At 34.7% G+C, this 27,653-nt stretch overlaps 5 protein-coding genes across 9 annotated transcripts in view; 4 read left to right on the top strand and 1 right to left on the bottom strand.

The window, feature by feature from the left end:
- The window catches only part of LOC131674217 (uncharacterized), a 36,635-nt gene extending 21,095 nt beyond the window's left edge, over nucleotides 1-15,540 (bottom strand). The window contains exon 1 of one of the 3 annotated variants that reach the window (XM_058952737.1): nucleotides 15,142-15,540. Coding sequence is in view for 1 of the 3 variants with exons in the window: in XM_058952735.1 (XP_058808718.1) it covers nucleotides 4,123-4,140 (18 nt within the window). In the remaining 2 variants the exon portion in view is untranslated. Of the gene's footprint in view, nucleotides 1-4,122; nucleotides 4,174-15,141 lie in introns of those variants that run through there. The other 2 variants (XM_058952739.1, XM_058952735.1) reach the window with 2 other exon arrangements.
- Nucleotides 963-9,244, top strand: LOC131674216 (uncharacterized). The gene is made up of 8 exons (XM_058952734.1): nucleotides 963-1,096; nucleotides 1,549-2,408; nucleotides 3,771-4,329; nucleotides 4,398-4,837; nucleotides 5,224-5,413; nucleotides 5,590-5,828; nucleotides 8,367-8,504; nucleotides 8,917-9,244. Exons 1-7 carry the CDS (start codon nucleotides 1,091-1,093, stop codon nucleotides 8,488-8,490), a joined length of 2,418 nt encoding a protein of 805 aa, XP_058808717.1. The 5' UTR covers nucleotides 963-1,090; the 3' UTR covers nucleotides 8,491-8,504; nucleotides 8,917-9,244.
- Nucleotides 12,322-15,149, top strand: LOC131674218 (odorant receptor 49b-like). The gene is made up of 7 exons (XM_058952740.1): nucleotides 12,322-12,685; nucleotides 12,748-13,014; nucleotides 13,248-13,746; nucleotides 14,008-14,107; nucleotides 14,173-14,289; nucleotides 14,378-14,533; nucleotides 14,606-15,149. Exons 1-7 carry the CDS (start codon nucleotides 12,637-12,639, stop codon nucleotides 14,678-14,680), a joined length of 1,263 nt encoding a protein of 420 aa, XP_058808723.1. The 5' UTR covers nucleotides 12,322-12,636; the 3' UTR covers nucleotides 14,681-15,149.
- Nucleotides 15,541-15,585: 45 nt separating the features above from the next.
- On the top strand, nucleotides 15,586-19,537 carry LOC131674223 (odorant receptor 4-like). Its single transcript, XM_058952750.1, has 7 exons — nucleotides 15,586-15,621; nucleotides 17,703-17,969; nucleotides 18,207-18,684; nucleotides 18,790-18,889; nucleotides 18,978-19,100; nucleotides 19,189-19,344; nucleotides 19,416-19,537. Exons 1-7 carry the CDS (start codon nucleotides 15,606-15,608, stop codon nucleotides 19,485-19,487), a joined length of 1,212 nt encoding a protein of 403 aa, XP_058808733.1. The 5' UTR covers nucleotides 15,586-15,605; the 3' UTR covers nucleotides 19,488-19,537.
- A 1,112-nt stretch (nucleotides 19,538-20,649) lies between these two features.
- LOC131674220 (uncharacterized) lies at nucleotides 20,650-23,492 on the top strand. Of its 3 annotated transcripts, none has more exons than XM_058952746.1 (6): nucleotides 20,650-20,724; nucleotides 21,595-21,753; nucleotides 21,830-22,083; nucleotides 22,151-22,534; nucleotides 22,857-23,139; nucleotides 23,260-23,492. In XM_058952746.1, the coding sequence occupies exons 2-6, from the start codon at nucleotides 21,711-21,713 to the stop codon at nucleotides 23,376-23,378; spliced, it is 1,083 nt and encodes a 360-aa protein (XP_058808729.1). In that variant the 5' UTR covers nucleotides 20,650-20,724; nucleotides 21,595-21,710; the 3' UTR covers nucleotides 23,379-23,492. The 3 variants fall into 3 exon arrangements, with proteins under 3 accessions (XP_058808729.1, XP_058808728.1, XP_058808727.1); XM_058952745.1 differs by having other exon boundaries at nucleotides 20,701-20,823; XM_058952744.1 differs by lacking the exon at nucleotides 20,650-20,724 and adding an exon at nucleotides 20,731-20,918.
- Nucleotides 23,493-27,653: the final 4,161 nt, after the last annotated feature.

Below are 27,653 nucleotides of genomic sequence, written 5' to 3'. Positions count from 1 at the left end.
TCATAGCGACCCGAATCGGATTTCAAGCTCGAAAGTGTCCGCGCGTGTCGAACGGGACACTCGAGAAAGAAAGTAGAAGTGAAATACTATAGATGGTTTAGCTTGACACTCCGTGTCCATATATTCTCGCATAGATAAACGCTACTGCACGTGGTGCACTATTTCTCATTTCAATAGAAATGAGCTTTGAAATGCTTTGATACCACTTATTATCAAGTGTGTGAATATCACTTAATATATTTATCGTCTTTTAAAGAACGCGGATTTAACCAAGACACCTAATGCTTCTTTTGAAGTATATAATTGGAGTTTCTTTCGCGTATGCGCAAAAGTTTTGCTATTTTTTGCAGATAAGATAACGAACGTACGGGTGAAGTGAACTAAAAAAGTTGAAAAACAAACGAACTTCGAACAAAAGTTATTCTGTCAATTGAACATTGCAACGCTGTTTTTCAAGTTCCGTAGTACATTCTATGAGCTACGTTCTATAAACATCCTACTCTATGGAATCGCACGCATTGCACTTCCTACAATGACAGGACAATAAAGCGCCCGACATAACAATAAAAAGTCCCGTAACAAGCGCATTTCACCGGGGGAAGCAACAAAAATAGGCAGTTTAACCTGACGCAACGCATGACAAAACATTTCCGCGCATCAGCCTCTCCTATCGAAAAAAAATGCTTAAGTTGTGGAGTGGCGACATTAGAATCGTTATAGGCTCATCCGTTCATTGAAAGTACAATAAACAGAGCCGAGTGTATGCGTGTGTGCATAATATGTAAGAAGCGGTAGCGTGCACTCAGTGTAAGCGAGAGAGAGAGAGAGAGAGAGAGAGAGAGAGAGAGAGAGAGAGAGAGAGAGAGAGAGAGAGAAAGAGAGAGAAGGAAGTAGGTCGAGCCAGCACGAGAAGCCAAGTTTGCTCCGAGCCGACAGTCAGTCTTGCCAGGCTGTTCCGGGAGTCAACAGGTGTTGTGTGCGCCGCGATGCTGCTGTCGTAGCCGTTAGCTACCAGAAGAAGTCTTCTCATTGAAAAAAGAAATTTTATTTTTCGCGAAACAAACATAAACCCTTTTATTGGCTGATAATAATGAAGGTGCGTATTATAACTTTTCCGCGACTCATTGGCTAAGACACAATCGTAAATGAGAGCGATAGAGGTGACAGCGAAAATTAGGGGAAGTAGATCGGCTGCCGTCATCATTGCCAATTATACAGCTTTAAGCAATATTTTCTGGAACGTAAATCTTGTAATACAGCCTTTGTGTAGACTATGATTACAATAATAATGCACCCGTGAAAAAGGTTTCTTTTAAGGATGATAACTTACTGATATTTTCTATGGCGCTAATGAATTTTGTTATATGCATATTTGAAACATTAACATGTATATAGATCGCAAGCATTGCTTGTTGTATTGTGAATTGAATTTTGGATTTATTCGATCTATATACGATAATAATTTTAATGACTTTTGTTCGCTCCAACTATCATACGAATGTATATCATAAGAAGCAAACACACGCGTTCTTTCTTTCCATTTCACAGGTACTATTAGCACTTGCGCTGCTGTCAGCGGCATCAGTAGCAACAAGTGGTTCACCAACAACACCGGCCGGCGAATTGCCCAAGCCAAGTTACGCGCGTACCATGCTAAAAGTGTCGCGTAGCTTGCCAGGCGAAACGGAGGAATTGAAAATACGCACTAGCAAGGGTAACTTGGCGACTTTAATAGTCAAACGTCGAGAGAAGTCTGTGTCGAGTGGTTTGAGCCAAGTATCGACTACGACAACAAAATCAGTTGAACCAATTACAACGACGACGACGACGACGACAAGCAGTCCAGTGAGTTCGAGTACCGATTACAAAAACGTTAATATCGATCCATGGAGTCGTTTGCAAACATGGAGTAGCGTATCGGATAACAGTAATGAAGAGTCCAAAAGTTGGGTTCCAGTTAGTCGTAGTTTCGATTCATGGAAACCTGTAGAGCAACCAGCTACCACGCAATGGCGAAGCTTTCAAAGCCAACCGGCCGACCAAGGTGACGAGCAAATAGTACGTTACGCTTTCTTGCCACACGAGCCACCGAAACGCACCAATATTGGTGCGAATTTGATGAAAAATCGAGATGCCAAGAATGTACCAGCTGAGATTATTATCAGATCAGAATTGAACGTTAAATCACAACCATCCTTACAATCCAAACGATTGACTATCGACCCTGACGGCACACCTGTTGTTCATGGTAGACGCGTTCCCGACGAGCCAATTGATAAGATTCAAGTGTGGAGAAATGCAAGAGTTATCAATGATCACCTGGTTACTGAGACAACTACAAGTACCAGAGAACTGATTGCTACCGAACAGCAGAACTTTGAGCGATTCTTCGAGGATGTCAATAAGAGGTAAGTGAAAGTTGTGTATGATGCTTGATTGGTGGGATTTTATACGACATGCTGTTAGCTTTCAATTGCACCACGTGTCGGCCGATTATTCCGAAGCTACCTTGGTTTTCCTTTATGGTAGAACAGTATTCTTTGAACTTTATAATTCCTACTAAAAATTGAAGATATTCAACTTAATGGTATGATCTCAAGCATTAATTAGATTTTAAGATTTAGTAATAGGAAATTTTGAAATATGTCTGTCGATGTATAATTCAAGTAATTTTGTTTTTCACTTAAAAACTCTCATACGAAAAATTAAATAAAAAAACTGATAAATCTTTCAGTTATCCATTTTTTTTTATTTAAATGCGTATTTTCTTAAGTGCCGTTTTTTAAGGTTCTCTAAAGATTTGCATTTTTAACTGATAATAGTTTAAAAGTGCAACAGACAAGTTTTAAAAGTTGCACAAATAAGCATAATTCTTGCAGTAAATAACCGAAACATGACACGAGTTTTTAGGATACAGCAGCTTACCGTCCCGCTCGTATCGTTAATTTAGGAATTCGTGGAATTCGTCAGAGTTGAATGTTGTTCCAACATCAATTTTCAAAGTTAACTGCTCGAGTGTGGAAATTTCTCGTCATTTCGTTTTTCTCAACGTTACTGGAAAAAAGATTAATCTATCCAATATACGAACTAGTATTGCCGTTCGAAATTTCAACTGTATATAGCTACACTTGCATCGCGAGACATTAGTTTTTCTTGTAGCCATTTAGAAGTCACGCATTGAAACGCATATATACATAATTATCACGTAAATGGTTTTCTAACAAGTTTCGACTAAGACAGATTACGGATGTTAGCCGAGTTAACAACGGCATCATTTTCAGGAGAAAATAAAATTGGCCGCACGAAAAATTTTTAGTTGACCCAAAGCCGCGCATACAACGGAAAGTCTCGGCTATTCATAGTACTATCGTGCATGCTGCAGTTCACGTAAATGTGTCATATCATTGCATTCTAACTCTTGTCCCGTTTTCCACTGCGATTTTACAACATAATTACATCGAAGGCAAAAGTAATCTCAAACAAGTTATTTACACTGCACCGGATTTATTTTCTTTTTCAATCTAGGAAATTAACTTAGGTAAGCTTGAAGCACGCTATATTTACATTTCACAAAAGCATGCTTCCTTATACGTCGGTAATGACTTTCACATTACGCAGCACGCTATAGCAGGCATATTTTTCATCGGCGCAGCGCTTCACTCAATCAGACGCAGTCATTATGACTTCGAGAATCGATTTTTGTGTCAGACACGCAAAGAAAGATTGATTGATCTTTGGTTTTTTTTTCTCATATGATTGTTTGTTCATAGATACGGCAAAGCGCCAGACGATAAATCGGAAGCAGCAAAATCCTATCACAACGAAGTACTAGCCGCTGAAATCTACGAGTCAGCCGAAGAAAGCTACCGGCCAAGTAGTCGCAAACGTATGCTTCAGCCAGAACTCCCAGCCAACTATCCAAATTCCCGAATGTATACACCGTCTGATTCACCAGTACCTAGTGTCAAGCCCGGAACGCGAGCTCCAGTTTTGCAATATGCTCATCCCGAATTAGGAGTACAACCCGCAAAGATTGTGAAAAATGACAAGAAAAAGCACAATGAAGAAGCATTGATGAAAAATGAAGGCACCATGAGACATCATCAGTATCAAAATACTTACCAGACACCAGGCCATCATAACGGCGAGTATAGACAGAAGAAGAAATACGTGCTAAACGACAAGAATATCGTCGACTCGTACACCAATTACAAGAATTACTATCCGGCTAACCAATTTTACGGATTGAAGAGGCCTATCGTCGAACCGCCATTGTGGATAAGAATCTCCGAGAACATCAAGTCTGGATTCTCTGATGGTGTTGCTAAGGTAAGGGCTTAAATCGATTTATCTCGATGGTCAGCGAACTATTCAAATTCATAAATGTATCCTTGTAGGTATCGGAATACACGAAACCAGTGATCGATCCGCTTGTCGAAGCCACTCGTAAGATCTCGGAGAACCTCGGATTGTCAAATCCACGTTCACAAGATTCTGCACAAGACAAAGTCGGTACAGTTGCTAGTACCGGAACTTCAGTTCTTATTCCAGCCTTAGGACTCATGGCCAGTGGTGCAGCTTTAGGTATCGGTGCTGTTGCTGTAGGCCGTTATCTCGACGTTGATGTTCTCAAGAGATCAAGTGATGGAACTGTTCAGGTTATCGATGGCGAAGAGAAAGCACGGGCATTGAATATTATTCGGCAACTAGAACAGGATAACCGTGTGCCGACGGGTGAGAGACAGTACAATGTTGGTGATGATATTTACGTATTGATGCAGCAAAATTCTGCAAGAGATAATGCTGCGAGAAGAAAGAGAAGTGTAACTGATGAGAGGTAAACAATTTTATTAGTTGAATTATTAACCTATAATATCTGAAATTTTTTATTTTAACTGTTGATCAATAATATAATTGATGCCATTACTACAGTTCAAAAATTAACGTGATTACAGTTTAAAAATATATAAAGCAGATAATAGTTTTACTTCATAAAATTATTCTATAATTTATTATCGAAAACGTTAGTTAAAAATAATTTAAAAATATTTAATGATGTTTGGCTCAATCAAATACATTGACACGATTTTCGTAAAAAAGCTACGCCTACTTAAAAGCCATTAAAGCATGAAAGTCAGAGAGAGAGAGAGAGAGAGAGAGAGAGAGAGAGAGAGAGAGAGAGAACCATAGATTGATGTGCGAAAATCTCATTCGTAAATGTAGGCAAATGCAACGTAAAGGTGCCGATCAAATAGCGGAAATCGTAGAAATCGACTTACCACTGCGATCGGTCAATGATACAACGAACGACAAGGGCAATGACGTGCAAATCCAAAACGAGGATGATTTCGCCAAGGCCATTGTCCGGCATACTTTTGAAGCTATCACCAAATCAGAACAAATCAAAAGCCAGGTAAAGAAATAAGTATTTAGTTTTAATTGCGATTGTGATTTCCATTGCTTATCAACTTACGATTCATTTAATTAGAGCATGCATGAGATAAAAACTAACACTTTGAAATTAGTGAAGAATTTTTTAGGTATTCACTTATCTGAATTTACCAACTAAACATGTAAAATCTACTTTAGTTAACCGAAAATAAGGAATCAGAGACAAGAACAAGGCGGCGAAAACGAAGTTTGAGCGATACTGAGTTGGAAGACGCGTTACAGAATTTGGAGAATGCTGAAATTGCAGAAGTCAGTCACATACCTGGTGATTGGACGAATACACCCTGTGCTAAGCGAATATTTTGTGACGCTATGGTCAAACGTGGATCAGATGTTTATATGTTTATGGAGAAGAAGATGTCTGGACTGCTTAGGATGTGAGTATATAATTTTTTGTCTGTTAATATTAGTATTATTGAGACCTGACAGACATATTACATTCTACCTTCGAAAGTAAAAATTAATCATTTTATTAACATTTCGACTTTTCTCGTGATAAAATATATTACGAACAATTGTTTTTGTTTTACTTTTGTAGTCTAGCTTTTTTCCAATAAATTGGCTTTGACAGTTTATACCCGTTAATCACGTGGGACGGGAGGATCCTCTTGTAAAATTTTTTCGGCTCGTTCGCGATAAAACAAACCTGTTCTTGGTTTTTTCGGCGCGCTCTCCTTTAATCTACGCTGATATATACTCTCCACGATGAACGGTTTCGTTCGCGGGTTTTTTTCCCTTCTTGCCATCATTTTCGACCAATTTTGCGCATTTTACATACAATTTGAATTTCTTTTTATTCTTACGATGTTAATTTTCTTAGACTTGTAATTTTGAATAATTTTCTTTAGTGTTATATTTCAAACGTGCAAGATTCTGTTTACAACACTTATATTTTTCGTCTTGCATTTCTCACCTACAACAATTCGAAAACATACGTCGATCTTTAAGAATCCAAAAAGGCATCTCTAAGACTCATTGGTAATTGCTAAACTTGATCTAAAACAACAACAGCCAACAACAACAACAGTGGAAAACATAGTCATCGTAGAAGGCGAAGGAAGAATGCCGCTCGGATAACTTTCCTCTCGTGCGTGTTCGCCCTGCGCGCACGGCTTTCGCCGAGTGTGTACGCGCGCGCGCTTCGCGTCGTCATTGTCCCACTGACTGATACTCGCGCGCACTCATAGCGACTTTTACCTCTCTCAGAATTAGCACAGTTTTCACTCGCTCGCGAGCCGACAAGATACAGCTGAAGGAAAAGCCATCCCCGGACAAACTAATTGATATGCACACAGCTGTTTGGCCGCGCGTGAAAACGAAACTCCTTCCGTGCGCACGCACCGACTTCATTTCTTGCATACTCAATATTTTTTTCTTTTTGCATTTCTCTATTTAGCGCTTCTTTGATCGCGTGTAATGAATTCAGTTCATTTGACTTTTTGTCGTGGATCTAGATATAATTCAATTACGCGAACGATTTGTGAGATTGATGAAAGAGTAAATTATTTGATTGAGATAAAATCAAATGCAAAGCTGTTGAACGTTCATCTGCAAATGTCGAAGTCTGTTGTATTTTGGATGAATTTAAGTTTCATTAGCGGAAAGTCCACCGCAACATATAATTTCAAATGAAGCCATCTCTTTTCTAAAAAAGTAACTTATCGTTAGTCCAGAGAAAGCCGGCAACGTTCAAAATACACAACTTACAAGCAAATTGTCAAAGCGTGAAAGGCAAACTCGCGACAAGCATGTCGATATATGATACGACCTGGAAATCGATTTTTTTCACTAACTTTTACACGCCTGTTCATGGAAATTGCTGTATAATATGTAGGCCGAACGAATTAGATGTCGCTTCGTTTTTTAATTAGAACGAGGACTTTACTGGTGATTTTTTGAGAGAACATCTGGGATTAAGTTACTTATGAATAAATTATACTTTTTTCTTGAATTGGAACGTATAGTAATAGAAAATATTTCGCATTTATTATTAAAATGATCGCAAAAAAGGGGGGGAAAGCCCACGAACGGAACCGTTCATCGTGGGGAGTGCATACCAGTATAGATTAAAGGGGAGCGCCTTGAAAGAGTCAAGAGCAATCGTAAATGCACTTTCTTATTGTCTTTCTATGAAAATTCAATCGCGATTGAAAAGCAATTGGTCTTTTCTTCTTAATCGTCCAATGAAGTTTAACCAAGCAAGTCGGTCCGTTTTTATGAGAAAAACATGAGCTTTCACGTGCGGGTAAGCAAAGACAACTGCGAAATTACAGATGAATCATTTCAATGTAAAATACATTTATGAACAAGCTGGGCATTCGGGTCAACTACCGTTCTTTCTTTTCGCTGCTGTACTGAAAAGAAAAGCATTATATAAATGACGTTGTTGCATTTGTAGAATCTGGAAAAAGATGAGTGCGACGCAATGAGTCGTTCGCAGCAAATTGATGAATTTTTTTTGCTCGTTATAACTAGTAGTTATCTCGCATGAAGAAGATAGCATAGTAGCAATTATAAGGACAATGGATTACTTAATTATAGGGAGAATGATTTGTGAGAACGTTACTCGAGCTCATCAAGAGAAAGGCACGTAGCGATTAACGTCGCGGTTAATTCTTTTCAGTCTATTTAAATTACTATTTATCAAGTGTGATAACTAACTTTCGAATTAACAAGTACTTGAAACTTTTGCTTGTACAACCAATTTCTGCATCACAGCTGAGATGTATATTTTGATTGATTGCGATAGTTAATAGGTCAGACGATGTTTCACACGATTCTAAAACGTCACCTCGTATATGGATTTTAGGATATCCGATAATGTAAATTGATCTTAACTATACGTATCATATATGAAGCTAGTATTTGTTCTCTATTATGATGATTGACTTATGCGTTTGAAAATTTGTCCGTAGGATACAACCAGTAGCAGCTGTCCAGGTGTCAAGTCATTTTGACGAGGTGATGGAGGCGGTAAGACGCCACGACTGCTCGGTATTCTCGTGTCCCCAGGCGAGGCCAGCCAACGTTTTCTTTTGAGCAAGTGCTTGACTGTAAGTGGCTATTTTGGCTAACGGGGATAATCGCATGTGCAGCTTTTTTTGCCGCTGAGGTTTCTAATTCGCGTGCACGGCGACGCACTTTCTATTTGCTCGGCGTGAGTTTGATGGGATGACCGGCGACGTCGAACGTGAAATCGTCACTGTCGTCGTTGAAAATTCGATTCTTTTTGCTGGCTCTCATTCTTACGCGCTTTTGCTGCGGGCAGACTTTTCCAACTTAGAAAGCGCGCTTTTTTCTTTATTTTGCATGGGAAAATGAAATTTGGAAAGTTCGCCGAGCGTTGAACGCACATTTATTTTTAAAAGAAACTTAGATTTTTAATTCTCACGGCATATTGCATGATACAGGTGTAGTTTTAAATACTGCATAGATTTCCATTCGTACATATTTATTTATTTTTAGGTTTTTTCATTCGTTCCTGAAAGGGCTAAGACTGCGAAATGAAAATGTACGAGCTCAACGTCACACCTGTACATAGATGCTCTTCACGTGCTAAAGATGAGCGAGACATTTCTTGTTCTACATAATATCTTCTATTTAAAATCAGTAAAACAGTCAGAACGATGTCTATACATCGTGATAATTTAAGTAAATTAATTTTATTATTTACCATTATCTATTATGTATCGAGCACAAACGCAGAATCTTTTAAGTTAAAAGTACGCGTTATATGTTTAACTATTCCTCTACATGTTGTTTCGTGCTTAACTTGAAATACGTACTTCTGTTAAACTAGTGTATATATCATTATTAATTTTACGTTATAATATGATTCTCTTATTATCATCTATTGTTAATTCTATATATTGTTTTTAAATTAAATACAAAATAAAATTTATCAACTCAATAGTTTTTCATTCACAAGCAAAACTAGTGTGCAACTTCATAATCCCATTGACACGAGTCAGTAGACAGTTGAAAATGGTAATTAGCGAGTTTTTCATGCTCTTCTTAGAATTATTCTGCATTATAAGTGAAATATTTGATAAGGAAATTTAATTTCTTTTGATGAAAATAGCATTTATGTAGGTTGTCAAAAGTGCAGCTGAGTAGATATTTGTGCTTCTTGCTAAGAGAGAAAAATTGACATTGACGAAACATAAAAGTCTTGATAAATGAGCAACGAAACATGTTGCAAAGTAAAAATATGACAGTTATATCGTTATGACATAACGGAAATCAGATTATGTTTTCACGTATCTGTGTCCAGAAAATATTTTCAAGAAACAAGTACATAAGTATAAAATTTAATTTCCCAGTATACTACGTCAAACGAAAAAACCTTTCAAATATATGTACAGCACGTAATTTAATTTTAACTGTGACATGCGATATCATATATAAGATTATTATCTGTAAACATAGGCTAGATGGAAATAATAATAGATCTTATCTAAAGTATCTATCGAAAACTTTTTCCGGAAGATCACGATTAATATTGTCTTGTTTTTAAAAAATATTCTATTCATTTCACAAACAAATACTATCTGGACAAAGATATTCAAATACATGATTCAGATAAAAATTAAAGTCAAACTATTCGCATTCCAAAAAAATGCATTTATGGCAGTATACTTCAAAATATCTTCGAGTATAGTGATATTTGCTATGATGCAGTTAAGCAAATCGACGAGTATCGTAAAATATTAATGAGAAAACTAGTAAAAACTGTATGTCTTACGAAATATTTTCTGAGCAGAAAATTAAACCGATCAAAATATCAAGAAAAAATTACATTATTGCTGATATCATGCCTTATCTATATATGAAAAGCTTTGTACGTTTGTACGTTGATTTTCAAAGAAATCTGCATTGTTATTTCATATATTTTTCTAGGATTGCTGTAATTGTTTCTATTGCTTTCTTTTATATCGAATAGAGCGATCGTACATTGATTCTGTAGATCTCTTAGTTGCCCATAAACATTTCTGTGCAATGATGAGTAGAAAGAAAGGAAAAATCAAAAAGAGAAAAAAAATATAAACAACGATAAAAAATGTTTAGCACGGGTTTAAACAAAAAAGCCAAATAATTTGTATACTCAGTTGCTTAAAACATTTCGTAGTTTTTTTTCTTTCATCATAAGTATGATTTGAGAAGCTTCTTTTTAAATGTCATTTTGCAAATATAAAATTTATATTACGAATGAGATATTGTAAAATCAATCACAAGGGAAATATCATCGTCTGAAACATTTGATAACAGAAACGGAGTATTGTTAGATCAAATTTCAATGCGAATCGAAATATTTATCTTATTTATCAACTGAAACTTGTATATACATATATATGGAAAGAATATGTTTCGACACTGCTCTCAGTGTCACTCAACTATTCGTGAGGATTCAAAAATTACGTATTACATATACATTCTTCCTGCCTTCGTGATTATCTTTTTTTACAAAAAACCTATTACCTAACTTTTTTTAAATTTTATATTCATACAATATAGTAGACAGAACTATTGAAGATTGAAGAACAAGTTTGAGCATAAAAAATTAAGGCTAATACATTTTGATCTGTGAAAACCTTTGCGGTCCTTATTGGTCGACATGAAAAAATCAATCAATAGTATTTACTATTTTCAAAGATAATACGAATACTTACTTATGTAATAAAGAAATGTGTTTCTATATGAAACTATTCAATATCATTAGATTTGCAGGAACTATAGAATATACTCGTAGTTTCAATATAATGTTTCTAGTTGGCTCTTTTATAGTATTTTTATGCTTGCAAGGTTACTCCTTTGAGGTACTAACTTTATACTTAAAAACTTAAAGTTGTTTGTAATTCATAGTAGTTAATTTCGTTACTAAATATTAACAGAAGGAAATATTGCGCTAATAAAAGTAATTTTCATGCTTGATTACACTGTGTGGTTCATCTTCAGCATATTTGTATACTGCTATACGGCGAAAGTTTTATAGGATGAGACAAAATTCACTATAGTTTTATTGTCGCGGTACATTTTTTCATACTTTTTTCATCACATCACAGGTAGATAAATTAGGCCAAACAATTGTTTACTGCAATTACCTGCTAAAAAAACCAGATTACTCATCATTCCTTTAGTTTTAATCAACCAGACATTAAAGATAACTGCAGGAAGTCTTTCCTTTTTATTTGATGAACCTGTTCAGAGCTGTAAAGAAAGAAAATTTACTTTAAATATAGTTTGTTAATACTGTTCATTCATTTTCATTTTTTGTAGATTATCAAAGTTGCCACTGGATATATATCGATGTTTTTGGCTGTGAGAGAAAATTTAAAGCAAATTAATTGATACAATTGATTAGAGAAATAAAATTAATTTTAATAAATGATTAACTCGTTTAATGGTTACTTCTATCCATTATCATATTTACACAAACGATTTCATTTTCAAATAAAACATATTTTTATTATATCAATAAAGTTAGAGAATTATGAGCAGAAATAATTTAAACTTGGATGCATGTGATTTAATCACTAATTGATAAATATGATTGAAAGATTTACTTACACAAGTACATATGTTTTGTATTTCCATATTGTTATTAACATTTCTATGAATCGACAGATTTATCTTCTGAACTCATAAATTTCATTTACAAATCAAGATTTACGATACAAGATATTTTTACGTAACTCAATAATTTTACGTTTTAGATAATGAAAACTTCAGTCGATTATTTATAAAAATTACATATTACCGTAATGTATGTTTTCCATTCTTTTTATATAAGTACTCTTTACAATGAACCTCCGATGTTTACAACTTGATAATACCACAGAGAATGTTCTTCTCTAAATGTTACCACGCATGTCTCCTTTTGACATAAGAAGCGGATGACATTTTTGATCAACCGTTTGAATATTATATCGACGTATTTACGCAAACGTAGAAAAAAATTTCTCGTCTTTACACTGATTCTGAGTAACGAAGCTCAAATAACGTACGAGAGTTGTGCAAGAATCATGGTTTCGGACGAGAAAATAGAAGCCCACGTTAAAGATTCATAAGGCAAGCGAGGCAAGTGTCGTTTCCGCGTAACAAAAAAAAGTTTACCATCGCCAGTACGCGGTTGGCCTCCCTCGTTAACGTAATTACTGGATAGTGTTTATAGAGGACATTAGTATTATGAAAGTGGATTCAAGAAAAAGATTTTCAACGAACGTTAACGTCGATGGTAATGGATTGTATAAACATAAAATGAAAATTGTGAAATATAAATTTTGAATGTACGATTAGGCTACGATTACGCTGTTGGCTCGTGTCGATTATTTTTGTGTTTTCTTGGTGCCTGGCCAGATCCTTACCACGATAGTAATTGGACATCAAATACCAGAATTCTGATTGCAACGTTAACGATGTTTCTGTTTGCTACTCTATCGCAAACGATCAAGCTTCTGATGTCATATAAGAACTTGAATGTAATTATTGAAATTCTTTCCAATTGCGATATTCCAACTACTATTGCTATGGTGAAAATTATTAGTATTTGGTATCATAGATACGGTAAAAGCTTGATTTTATTATTTTGTTTAAGTACAATAGAATTTTGATATTTTATGTTGTGAAATTTGGAAAATGAGATGCTCTACAAAGCAAAAATATAAAGTTATAGAATTATAGCGTTACCATGTTTTTTACGTTCATATACCATCTATGTCGAGATTCTATTACATTTTAAATAAGTTTAAACCTCTTATAAAAGCTTAATCGAGATCTTTATAAATTTTATGATGAAGTACTTAAAGATTTGTTACGTCAAATAATCGAAGACTGGAAAATGCCACACACGAGCCACGAATTGACCATCATGTGGAAAAATGCAAAAATCAGTCGATTTTTCACAATAGGCTGCCTTTTCATGACAGAAAGTACCTTAGTGGCACAGTGTATCGTTGGTTTTTTAGGACCTGCTGCTTACATAATGGGAAAATCAATTGCTAACAAAAGCGTAGAGTGGCCATTGTACATGATGGGCTGGTTTCCTTATGACACACAAATGAGTATATATTACGAACTAACAATGCTTGGCCAATTCATGTCTAATGTGTTTGCATCTACTTCATTTTCATCTGCTGATTCGTTTTTCGTTATTTTGATGTTTCATTTGATCGGTCAATTATCAATACTCAAGTTGACAATATACGATTTATCGCGACAGATACAAAACGAGGATGATAGGAGACAATTTATGGACCAGTTTGATTTTGTTCATTCTATGCATACTAGATTATGGAGGTAAGAAGATTTTTCAACTAACAATCGTATTTTCAAAATTTTTATTCAAGTCAATACTAAGCGTTAAGTAGATGTACTTTTCAATTTATAAAGATTCTTGCTAAGCATGTTTGAAAATGTTTTGGTAATGATATTGAATGTGCATCGCATATAATTTGTTAAATAAATCTTTCAAAGAGTAGTTTAACAATAATAGTTTTTCTTAATTTAATATTCTTTTATGAGTAATATATTTTCGCATTATCTTAAAAAAACTAACAGGTTCTCATCAGCAATCGAACAGTCATTCAACATGATGTTTTTGATACAGTTAGTCCCTTGTATTTTTGGGTTGTGTGCTCAAGGATTCCAGCTCATAATGGTAACTACGAACGATAACAGAACTAAATTTTATTACCAAGAATTAAATTTATGATGTCATTATAGATCACTGGTGCAGAATGCATATCTGTAATGGACTTAATATTCATGACATATTTTCTCGTTTTATTCTTATTCACTTTATTTACTTACTGCTACGTCACAGAAATATTAAGACGAAAGGTAAAATTGACTATATAAGATTAACGAAACTAACATTTGTTTGTAGTAGTAGTAACTTTCACTTGAATATTGAATTGATGTTTCATAGAGCGTTGAAATCAGTTATGCAGTTTACGATAGCGATTGGACGATATTGCCAGCACGAGAAGCAAAACTACTTGTTCTTTTGATAACTCGAGCGCAACATCCTTTTGAAATCACTGCAGGCAAATTTGTATCGTTTTCATTAAAATTATATTGCCGAGTAAGTGCTAGTTAAAAATGTTTTATATAAGGAACTTCGTGTAGAACTTAACTTAATAATTTTACATTTTAGATATTGAAAACTTCAGTCGGTTATTTATCAATGCTCCTAGCAGTGAAGGATCGAATGATTGAACGTTCGGAATAAGTCTTTCATAACCGTACCGATGTGTCGTTTTAATGTGCCATACAAAACAGTCTTTTAATACTGTGAATATGAAAAAGATAAAAAATATGTCGACTATGTACAATGTTTTCGAAACATATTAATCATTTACAATCTATGTTGCACGCAATTAAATTGAAATATCATTCTTATTTTGTAAGTACGTTACGTGTATTCATTACTTACTCTCTACGTAACATCGAAGTTTATTTCTATCTTTATTTTGCTCTTTCAATGTGAAATAATTTCTGTACACATAATTTCTATTTTCTACTTTGAGTTCAATGCACGAGACAGAAATAAAAATCTAAAAGAAAAAACGTTCTTCTGAAGTAAAAGAGCTTCAACAGTAAGTCTTAATGTACTGTATAATTCATTGTCGAATTCTAAAAGACTGTCTGTGTACTAACGAAGCTCGAGCGACGGAAATAAAACGTACGTACCTTTGAGTTCAATTTTACATGTTCTTTCACGAATACGCTCGCGGCTATTTTTGTAAAGAAGTATTTTACATTGCCGAGAAAATAGATTGGCGTGTACGTATCGCGTTGATTACAAAAAAGTTGAGCAAAAATTAACGAGCTTTCGCCGAACACTAAACGTGGAAAAGAAATACAGGGAATGTAAGACGAAACCAGGCGACGCTGTCATTATATTGTAAATATTGAAAATGAACGAAAGCTCGCTTTCATGGACATTTTTGCATTACTTTTTCAGAAACTTATAAAGCTTACATGTAACAGTTCTCCGTATTAAGTGTTACTTCGACAAATTCGAGTATGAATTAAGTAACTTGATGAGAGCTTTCGTGTGTATTTGTTATTCATAAGATAGGTAGTGTGGTGGAAGATTGCGTACATGCAGATACGTCGACAGTGTGTCGGAAAACAGCGTCGCAGTAGTTTTCATGGCGGAACGTACAGGTATGAGTAATTCTTAACTATTTCAGTCAGTTCAGTAACACTGGGTGACAGATTTTTTCAAACTTTGCACAATTGCTATATATATAGATCATCATTTTGCTAGACTTTTATAATAAAATATTAATTAGATCAAAAATTATCAACTTTAAAAAAATGATAAAAGTTTTTTAAAAGGCTATATTTTAGAAACTAATAAAGATATAAGGACCAATCATTTTTAAAATACATGTAAAATCTTGAGCTTTGAAAATATTTGCAACGATAAACGATAACTTTTTATTAAAACAAATTATTAATGTTTTTTTTAAACGAATTCAAATATTTAAAACAGTAGTTTTATTTTTTTTTAATTCTTACTTCTATGTATTTCTGAGGATTTTTTCTATAAAAACCGTTATAAAATTCAAGTGCCCGACATAAGGAAACATGTGATATAGAAGACGCTCTGCCGTGCGGTAGCAAGCGAGCCCAGCGTTCGGACTCTCGGCGCTGGACCGTAGTCACTATGAAAGAACTTTTTACCTAGTCTTAGGGTTTTTTACATCGGTCTGTCTCGTTAAACTTATAGAAGCTATTACTTTTATAACTTTAAAAATTATAAAGTGATTTTTAAAGCCGTAATAGTATTTAAAAGCTATTTATGTATAGTACAAATTATGATCTAACATGAATTTAATGTTATAAAATTTATAACATTTTTCCGTTAAAAGTGTGATTATTAAATAATAATAACAGAGTTACATAAAAGTGACTTATGAACTTTTGTTACTGCTTTATGCGTCGTATGAAGCTCTCGCACTTTTTAAGAATCAAAATATCAACGTTGAAATAGGCTAATTCTCCTCATTTTATACTTTTCAGCCAAAAGATCGCATTTTAATTAATAATTTAAAAGGATTTCATAATACTTATGTAATTTTTGAACATTCATTATGCGATGATGTAACCGAAGCGTGCAGATTTAATGCATGTTGGGAATGCCATGGCTTCAATATTTTTGCTTGGTTATTACTTGGTTATTTTATAGATAATTCAATTACTTATATTACATTCTTAAACTTATGGATGTTGTATTATCAAGAGAGGACTTTGTTCAACAATTAAAATCACTGTTTATGGATTCATTTGGAATGTATGATTATGTTGTAACCAGCTAGAATGAATTTGTAAAAAGTCGCAAAGCAAGTTTAAAAGATAATGAAGTTATGGCAAATCTCGATTTTTCAAAAAATTACGTGACTAAATTCCAAAATGCGATCCAGGCAATCTATTATTACGACGATGTAATAACTGTTCATTCGTTTTCATTTTATAAAATAATAAATTGCGAAATTAAACGGGATAAAAATTAAACACGATAAAAATGCCGTAGCCTTGTTTCTAAGAAAATCCGTAGAATATGTTACGGTTCTACGGATTCTCTGTAACGGTTCTCATACGAGTGCACAAGAACAGCAATCTGTCAAATGAAATGGCTTGTCTCTTCGGCATGAAATCGGAGTATGCCTGACGAGATCTCAATCTATAGCCTACCATTGGATAGTCCAGGTCTAACGGAATCAACGCCCTTACAAGGTCGACGTCACTGACGATTCGTCCAGTGGCAAGAGTCTGAGGATAGTGATCGTTTTGGCTCTTCTCTTCTATCCTTGAACTTCAACCCATATTCATGACTATTATGTGCCGATGGGTTGGTTCCGGCCGTTGGACCCTATGAGGTGATGATCGGGCGATCGCTTTGATGGAGACAACGCACCGAACCTTAACCACCTGATACAGCAATGAAATTGTTCGTACGAAGGAGATTCCCGAAATTGTATGTGAGTGTGAATACATGCGAAAATTATAATTTTCTTTAAAGTTGATAAATTTTGATCTAATTAATATTTTGCTATAAAATTTAGCAAAATGATGATCTCTATGTATACAACAATTGTGCAAAGTTTGAAAAAATTCCGTCTCCCAGTATTTCTGAGCTTATTGAAATGGCTAAGCTTGAACCTACAACAAATTGAAAAAAGAACTTATCAAAAAAGAATGTTACTTACAATAGTATATTATAAAATGAATTATTCACGTAGGTTACGATGTTGCTGTTGCTCCATGTCGTGCATTATTACGCTTTCTTGGTGCTTGGCCAGATCCAAAGATACCGGAGGATATATTTGCTGTTTTGCGATTCGTTGTTGCCACGCTGACGATGATTTTATTCGCCAATGTTGCTCAAACGATCATGGTTGTTAAGGTTTGGGGTGATTTGAATTCCATGATCGAAATTTTGACAACTGCCAATATTCCGATTTTTATCGCTTGCGTGAAGTTCCTCGTTGCCTGGTTCAACAGAAAAAGTAATGTTTAGTATGCTTATTTTACTTTATTTTTAATTGTACGAAGTCGTAATTCACGCACATGCGGGTACATCTCGTAAATATAGACGAAATATTTTTAAAAGACTACACAAATTATGATACAACATTTAAAAAAATGTAGACACTCAACCTATTATACACTAATGAAAGATATCAGCTTTATTTAATAACTTTTTGAAGCGTCAAATACTAAATATATGAAAATGCTATAAAAAGTATTGAAGAAACTAGTGATTCTGATGGCGGAGGACTGGCGTCGTAAATATTCGACTGAAGATGAAGATATCATGTGGGAAAACGCTTATTTTAGTCGCAAGCTTTCCATAGTATGCATCAGTCTAGCATTAGGTACAATAACGGCCCAATTCATCATGGTCGTAGTTTTCGATGCGAATAACAGAGACAGCGATGAGAGAACAATGTATATGACGTCTTATTTTCCCTACGATATCCAACGAAGTCCAAACTTCGAAATTACTTGGTTGGGCCAATTGTTTTCCAACGTCTTTGCCGCAAGTGCTTTCTCGGCTATAGATGCGTTTTTCGCGGTACTCATGTTACATCTATGCGCTCAATTGGCTATACTGAGGAAGACTCTGTCGAAGTTAGTAAATGATCCAAGAAAGAATATCAAAGATGGGGTATTTATTAATATGATTGGCTGTTTGGTGGAGAGACACGAACATTTGAATAAGTAATATTTAATTTACAATGAAATATTTGACAAGATTTTTCTTTGAAAATGGAAAAAAAAGTGGCGGATACCTTTTTCCGATTGGAACTTACAGTATGATTACAGATTTGCAAGCGTGATTGAGAAGTCATTCAATACGATGTTCTTAGGACAAATGGTAGCATCGTCTTTTGCACTATGTCTACAAGGCTACCAATTAGTTGTGGTAAATATAATTTGGATTCTCAATAGTTATCGTTATTTCTAGTATTGAGAAATTCTAATTTCAAAGATACTTTTATATCCAATTTTAGATTACAAGTAACACTGAAAATGGATTATCACTTTTACAACTGATTCATATGATTTATTTCACCTGCTGTTTCTCATTTAGCCTGTTCGTTTATTGCTATGTTGCTGAACGACTGCAGTACGAAGTAGATCTTAACATACAATTTCTTATTTACGATTCCTTATTATTAATCATAAATGTCTTCAAAATGATGAAAAAAATGGTTTTTATAGAGTACAGAGATCGGCTATGCTGCTTATCAAAGCGATTGGTACAATTGGAATCCTGAAGAAACAAAGCTACTTCTGTTAATGATGCATCGAGCACGAAAGCCACTTCAAATTACGGCTGGGAAATTTTGTTTTTTCTCCTTGAGGCTTTATTGCAGTGTTAGTTTGAAGAATTCTAATATAAAATGGTTATCTTTTATAATTTTAATGACTGTTTTTTATTTTTACAGATATTGAAAACGTCTGGCGGTTATCTGTCGATGTTATTGGCTGTGAAAGATAGGATAGTTTTAGATGAGTAATTGAATAATTCTGTATTTTTGACGTTCATTCCGCCTCTAATTATTTTTTTAAGAATAAATAATAATAAATAATAAATAATAAATAATTCGCACACAAGGCTAGCGAACATCGCTATCAGCCCTGTCACAGCCTCTCTCTCTCTCTCTCTCTCTCTCTCTCTCTCTCTCTCTCTCTCTCTCTCTCTCTCTCTCTCTCTCTCTCTCTCTTTCATATTTCAAACTAACGAGGTTTTTATAGCTTCTGAAACGAATTCTATCTTTAAAAAAATGACGAGTCGTTGATATCCAGCTTTGTGATTAGTTCATGCTAAAAAGAGTACAAAATTTTGATTTTTCGTATACTTTGAAATATTTGTATTTATAACTGTATGTAGGAGTATGATATTTATATTTCAGCAGTTAATTAATTGATGTATAATTAATCTGGATAATAATTTGCAAGAAATGTGCTATTCATAAATCGTTTCAAAAGCATAAGAGGTTAAATTTTGAAATTATTAGTATACACCGATAATTTTATAACCATCTGTGATATTGAAATTAATATAGTCATAAAATTTGGTTGGCGAGAGAGAAAGTGAATAGAATAACATAGATAGGAAAATATATTTTTATCTTTTATATATTATAGATTAAGAGATATGCGGGCAACAGAAACTAATTATCAGAATATAAAACCGAAACCCAACCTCTTAAATTTTAAGAATGTTCGCGAGTGCTTTCAAGATTCAAATAATGTAATAAATAACAGGACAACATCAAAGAAAAAGCACGCAAAATGCGCTAAATAACATTAGTAATCATAAAAATCGATTTATCTAAGTAAATATCGTGTTTAATAGTTTTTATTATTAAAAGCAAAATCAAGTTGATATTAAAATTCTGTCTCAAAAAGTATCGACCACATCGGTCGGTAATATTACGAACGAAAAGGTTCTATAATCAAAACGTTGATTATGATAAAATAAAAGGTTATATTATCGACTTGATAGATTCAAAATAAACCTGATTTATCAGAATATCAGTGTTGAGTGTGTGTGTGTGTGTGTGTGTGTGTATGTGCGCGTGCGTGTGTGTGTGTGCGTGCGTGCGTGCGTGCGTGTAAGTGTAAGCATCTAGTTCCTCAACAATGCAAAATCAAACTGAAGCGCCATCATCAGTTCAAGTATTTGAAATGTTATCAAAATCTCTCTAGAAGCTGACGTCATATCTCAAGAAAACTAGTCTCAGTAGTAAAGTAAATTCAATAAAAATCTATACATGTTATATTTGAAGAACGTTTGGATCTAGTGTTAACGTTTTGGCATACCGTGTGATTGATAGAGTTGGAAATTAGGTTAATTTTCGAGATGTATCTAAATTTAAAAAGGCCATATCCCAGCGTCAGTTCAGACCAAGTGGTAGCGAAACGGTTATGTGAGGAACAGAACGGTATAATCTATCTAGACATTTTCAAACATTTTCCTACAAAAGAAATTCCTAATTTAAGAAGGATTTCTATTTACAATAAGTATGTAGCAATTATAAGTAACCGATCTCAAACTGACAGTCTGCAAAATTTTGTTAAAATAAGGAAACCTTAGTTTTTTTGCAAGAGTTGCTAGTAGTTATTTTTACCATTTCATTAAAAATGATTTATTTAGAAATCCATAGAAAATCATAGAAAAAAATGGATATTATTCAATAAAATAGAACTGCTTGCTCAGTAATGTGAAATATTTAACTAAGTAAAATATATATATTTCTGCCAGTTGTATAGTATTTCGAAATCCTGTAATCTATACACAGAGAAACATTTATTAGAAAAATTACAGTGCGGTAAAGTTACATTTCAGTTAAATGTATTTGTCACGGTACAAATTTCACGGCTAATTGATTTTCACATATTTGATTAATAAAACAAAACATTCTTTTATTGATCAAGTAACAGAATCATTGTATGATGTCTTATCTGCGAGGATATACATTTCCATAAGTTATCAACTTGGCTGTTTGCTAAATTTCGGAATACCTCCTAAAATTTCGATCTTACAATAAAAATATTCTAAAAGATATGTGAATAAAAAAAGGATTTAATAATTGTGAACTTTTTTACTGTTCATTGCAGAGTTTATTGCAAAGCTTGAGTTATTGCTGAAGAAATCAGAAAATGATGACGCATTTGTTATTCTTGATATAAAAAAGGAAACTGCGAACGAGCCAGGCAAAAACTATCAGTCAATAATGACTCGAATCGAAATTACCGGAAAATTGGGTGACCAAAGTTGTAAGTAAGAAAAAACTTTTGTTTTTAATTATAACGACTACTTCGATATTAACTGAAATTGGTTTTGGCATTTTAGTGTACCATAAGACATTTATCCGCAAGGTACCAGTGATAAATGAAACTTTAAAGGCATCGATTCGCAGCGATGATTTGTTCCGGACAGAGGCTTATGTTTACGAGAATGCGCTAAGTTTTTGGGGTGCCATCGGCCCTAAGTGCATATTGGCAAGTCGCGATGAGATAATCCTCGAGGATTTGTGTGCGAGACAATTTAAAGTCTGTGAAATAGAAAGATTCTTCGACCTCGACCATTGCTTAGCTGTACTACAAGTAAAATCTTGGTTACATTTCAAATAAATTTGAACGAATTGTTGAGAAATAAATTGATTTTTTATAGCTATTAACATCGATGCATGCAAAATCTTTGAGTTTGAAGCTGGCAGATCCGGAATCTTTTAAAAGCTTGATTGCACCGTTGACGGAGAGTATATCGCCCAATGATGATAGTCTTTCGCTAGGTACTTCTTGCGAAAACGGAATTGCAATAGCGCTCCAAATTTTGTTTTCGATTAATACGAACGACCCAAAAGTCGAACGTGCAATCAACTTTTTGCTCTACTATCAAAATAACGTGGTTGCTACGATGAAGAACCTTATGATACCTGAAGATGGTAACGATAAATACTGGGTTATCACTCATGGAGATCTTTGGAAGGATAACATGTTTCATTATGATAATGATACTGGCCGAATCTTTAGTATCAAGATGTTTGATTTCCAGGTAAGTTTAGAAGAAATAACGATTATCTGTTGTAAGAAATTCAAAAAAGTTGATTTTATTGTTATGTCAGTGATAACCTTTTAACGTATGTACCAAAAAAATACTTTGTAGAAATTAAGAGATGTATATTTAAATGATCTTTCTGTAATCAACTTAATTTTCATAAAGCTCTTGTAGCTGCAGAAATCTTTTGAAAATTTTCAAAATACGATTTGAAACACTTCGTTGTCGGATTGTGCAAGTAAAGACCTAATCAATTTGAATGAGAGTAGTAAAGATACTATCAAACAAAAACCGCTTGTAATATGAACCTTGTCGACAGATGACGAGGTACGCCTCTCCGGCGCTCGACTTTATCTACTTCCTGTATACATCTATTCGACCCGAGGATATCCGGGTCGACCTTGACAGTATGATAGCCGAATATGAGACTTTTTTCCTTCATAGTCTTCGTTGCTATAATGTATACGGGTATGATCTCGTGCCTTTTACACAACCTGGATGGTTCGCCAAAGAACTTAAACAATACGGTCTGCTTGGACTTTTCACCGCATTTAATACTATTCATACCGTTTTTATAGATAAGGAATGGGCTCAGCTCTATGGTATGCAATATTCTATTTAGCTTTGATTATAATCTCAAATGGAAAAATTATTGAATTCGCAATGTATATTGACACGATAGTAATGTTTATTTCAATAACATAAATAACCAATGTTTACAGAACAATGCAAAATTTCTGAAGTCTTCATCCCGTCCGTTCTGACAGATTTACCAGAAAAAAATGAAAAGATACTATTTATGATCGATCATTTCATTACGCATTTCGCAAACAATTCTTAATGCAACAAATTTCAAGATAGTTCGATTTTTAGATCTAAGATCTAAGTCCGCAAAAATATATTGTACCAGCTCAAGCTTTTTAGCTTTAAACTTGTACATTGAACTATTATGTAATAAACGTTTAGAATACATTGTTATTGTTATTATTACTTCAAGAATTACGTACAGTTGAACGCAGATATACACTAAGCACTTGTACGTAATAGTCTTAGTTCCTTATAGTCATTAACGTGTTCTTAGTTCTCCTTCCGTTTTTGAATATTTTAAATGTATTATTCTTTTCTTATAATTAACTACAACTTGGTTTATCGTAGAAGAAAATTAGAGACTAATTTTTTTTTCGTTTAGTTAACGTAAAACCTAATCGTATTTAACTGTTTAACGTCATTTCTAGTTCATGACCTAGAAGCTTTGGATAGACGAATCATAGAAAGTTATAAGAATAAAGTTAACAGTTTCCGTATATAGGCAATTGCGTTGATTTTATATATACAGAATTACGCAAACCGTCGGGTGAGCATCAATCCTTCAGATTTTCTTATCGTAAATTATTTGGTTGTAATCTTTTACTTTTCATTTTTCTGAAATGAAAGAAGAACAAGGAAGAAAGAGAAAGGTCCTCGTGTGAGGTTTAACGTCAATACATCTTTATTTTTATTTACAAACATCTTCCAAAGTATATGAAACGAAAATATGTTGCGCACCGATCGAAAATAAGTCTCGGATTTTCCGCTGCACAAAAAAAAAAAGATTTCTTTAGAAATTAATCATCGTAATGACCAGAAAAAGGAAAAAAAATAATTAATCGAGCAACGTGTTTATAGCTCACGATTCGCGCGTGACCCCATGTGTTGTGTGTTGCGCTCTTTCGCGATTTACCGTCGGCGTCGACGACGGTCCTAATGATCGCCGCTAGGCCAGCAAGATACGAATCGCAGCCGAGCGCGCGAGTCGCGCAATAATTCCGCGATTTTTCGGGGCACGGGAAAATGTATTGTGCAGGCTGCGCAGCGACTCGCAGGCGCCGACTAGCCAAGCACTTTTTTTTTGGTTTTTGAAAGGCTTGTTTTACTTTACGCGTGCGCGCTCTGCGATTTATGAACCGCGCCACCTTATATACGGTTCTTCGTATTACTTGCGTTATACGATTTATGTAATCCCTCTTGGAGACGATGCTTCTAATGATGTCGATAAAGTGTCGCTTGTTGGCTTGATTTTTCTTCGAATTTCCTGCAGGGATTCATGATTGTAATTTGGTATTGGATGGATGATCTATTTTCACCTATTGATAATACTCGGACTGGCAATTTTTTAAATTCGATTGATCTATTATAATAACTAAAAATATTCTTTTGGTTGAAATCAAATAATTTGCACTTCCTATACTTTTCATTACATTTGAGGCTCAAACATGATTATTTTATTTTCTTTCTTGATTATTAATATAATTTAGTAAAGTATCTAATTCTTGATTTTTCAGTTTGCATAATACGGATATACATATCGAATGCAGTTTGACAAAAAGCAAGCAAAGCAATCATAGGCTTGGAGGAAATTGTACGCGGAGAAAGATTAAAATTACTCCTTAATTAATACGAGTTATTACTTAATTAGCCGAGCATTGGTAAGATACGAAGAAGCTACGCACGTATCTGTCTTTAAGTCACGATTCATTTTTATATAAATTGAGAAGTGTTACTCAATACGAAGTACTTTCTCGCACGTCGCATCCTTCGAAACACACGGGATGAAAAGAAAACCCGGGCATGCAGGATATTCGAGGTTCAGGTGAAAAAGTAAGAAACGAACGATTCAAACGTATGCGCATACATAGAGAGAGAATCGTCTTCTCAGTCTAGTCAGTGGGTATATACGGAGAACTCCGCGATGTACCGTCGGCTTTCACAATCGGATCGTGATAAATCGCAGCCACGCGCCCCGTTCCCCACCACCCACCACGCTGCGCGCACATAATACGTAGCGTATGTGTAGCTCGGCGAGATGCCTGCGAATTCTAATCCTTGCATCTGTCGAGAGATAAAACGAACGTAGTCCTAATGAGGCTAGGCCACTGGCGAGGGCTTCGACGTTCACTTTCCGGCATTAACTGACTTCCGAGTACACTTAAATCTCGCTCCCCCCTGCTTTAATTGGCTGCTGCACGCATTGTATAAACTTTTAGCTTCAAATTTTCGGCGCGATGCGAGCTTACATAAGTTTATTCGGATTAGCCTCGTTATACTTTTATCTCTTTTTTTCGAGAGTGCGTAAACTCATGGACAGCACGAAGAGCGCGCAGTTTTTGTGTTTATAAATAAGCTTTCAGTTTCAAGCCGCGCACACGCTTTTATATTTCTGCTTTGAATTATACATTCACGATTTCTATCATTTAGGGAATGACGTTTCCGTTGCGCTTCGTTGGGAAAAATGAATTTTACAAGAAATAATTTTACTTGAGGAAGTCTGTTGTAAAGTCGAATCGTGCTTATACCACAACTTCGCTTCTCCGTTTGACAATATGATGCAATTCACATTCCTCGTTCCTTATTATTATATCGTTAATCAAAGTTGATGAGATGATCGTCACACAGGATTTCATAAAAAATGATCTCTTAAACGAAGTCAATGAAATGTGTCCATGTAGACGTGCGGACGGCTTTCATAAGATTATGGCATATTAATTCAATCCAAGCATAACAACTCAAACAAACAGCTCTTACACGCACGCGCATGCCGACCCGGTAATTTATTAGTGAACACTAAATTCGTTAAAAGACCAAGTTGGCAATCAGCGGCAGTCAAGTCACATTTATTAAGTTCGTAGCGTCAACTCGTAGCAGAAAGTCAAATTTAAATTAGCCGTGCAGGATGGCTAAATAATATTTGCGCTCGCAACATGAAGTATGCTTATACAGGAGTGTGCTACAGGCATTTTTAGCCTACGAGCCGAGAGGGGTTTTGTGGTCGATGGGCACAATGGGCTCCACTCAAGTGCTCTTTATGTATTTTCAGCTTCTGAATCCGAATTTCAAGGGTAACTTGCTGCAAAATGTATGGATAATTAATTATTAACTATTTAATTATTTGAATCGCCATAATTAGTTTATTAGTCTACTCATCAAAATTTTGTAAACTACCATACATACATTCTTCATCTTACAAAAAATCCACAGAACATTTTAGACCTGAAAAATGTTGAACAGAACTCGATATTGAATTTATAGTTGAGCGGCTATGTTGATCGCTTGCCGCGTGACTTTTTGTTGTTTAAATTTCAACATCTCTAGTTCTACTCAATAGTTTGTTAATCGAAAAAAACCTAATATATTCGTTATTCGATAAAAAAAGTATGGTACTTTGAACAATATTTATATCATAATCATTGAACTTTTTCTGGCTATTTAAACATACCATTTGTTAATAACTAATGACCCGTACCTTTTAGGATAAGCCACTCTAGATATTTGCATTTAACTCATAAAAATACATAAAAATCGTAAGCGTGGCTTATTAGTAATCAGTAAAATTATTAATTATTAAGAGTTTAATTGTTTAAGCAGCTATAAACAAATTATCAAATAACTCAGTGACATTAGGCGGTGTATGTTTGATATTATGAGAAATTTACAGGATCTTAAAAATTTGAAGAATTTTAATTACATCTTAGGATATTTGTAATTCTGTACCTGCCGAGCAGGCAGCTAAGGCAACCACCACTTCGCGATGTGCCTCCTAGCACGTGTTTTACGTATATTCTGACGCTTTTGTTCAGAAATCCACCTTGGTTCCTAGACTACTTGCCTTTCTCTGACGCCTGATGTACTTGTTGTTGGTGCATCGATAACGTCTACGCCTGGCTTTGCTTGAAACTTACGTTGCAAGTTTTTTTCTTTTCGACAAGTTTTGCCGACATTACAAGCGTACAATTTTGTTAGCGTACAAAATGTAGGATAGATCTGCGCACGGGTAAAATCAGAAGCAATCGAAAACGTAAATAGAACATGTGACCCTTCTATCTACCAGATCTCAATGTTTACAAACATTCAGCACAATGAGCAACCATCCATGCTAGTTCCCTCATTCTGTCGCCTCTCAAAGCGAATATTTCTGTGCTTACGATTCTGAGTTAGCATAATTAGACTAACAACGACTGCTCATAAATCTGCGAGACAATATTATAGAAACAACGGCGTACGTGCATGCAGACCTACATTTCTCAGGCGCTCTTAACAAATCCTCTTGCTCTTTACGTGCTTGCCAGAGCGCTCGGTGAAA

This window comes from Phymastichus coffea, unplaced genomic scaffold, assembly GCF_024137745.1.
Source record: "Phymastichus coffea isolate CEN01 unplaced genomic scaffold, Cenicafe_Pcof_1.1 PCOF00221, whole genome shotgun sequence".
In the NCBI taxonomy this organism is placed as follows: domain Eukaryota; kingdom Metazoa; phylum Arthropoda; class Insecta; order Hymenoptera; family Eulophidae; genus Phymastichus; species Phymastichus coffea.
This window is presented reverse-complemented; position numbering and strand designations above follow the sequence as displayed.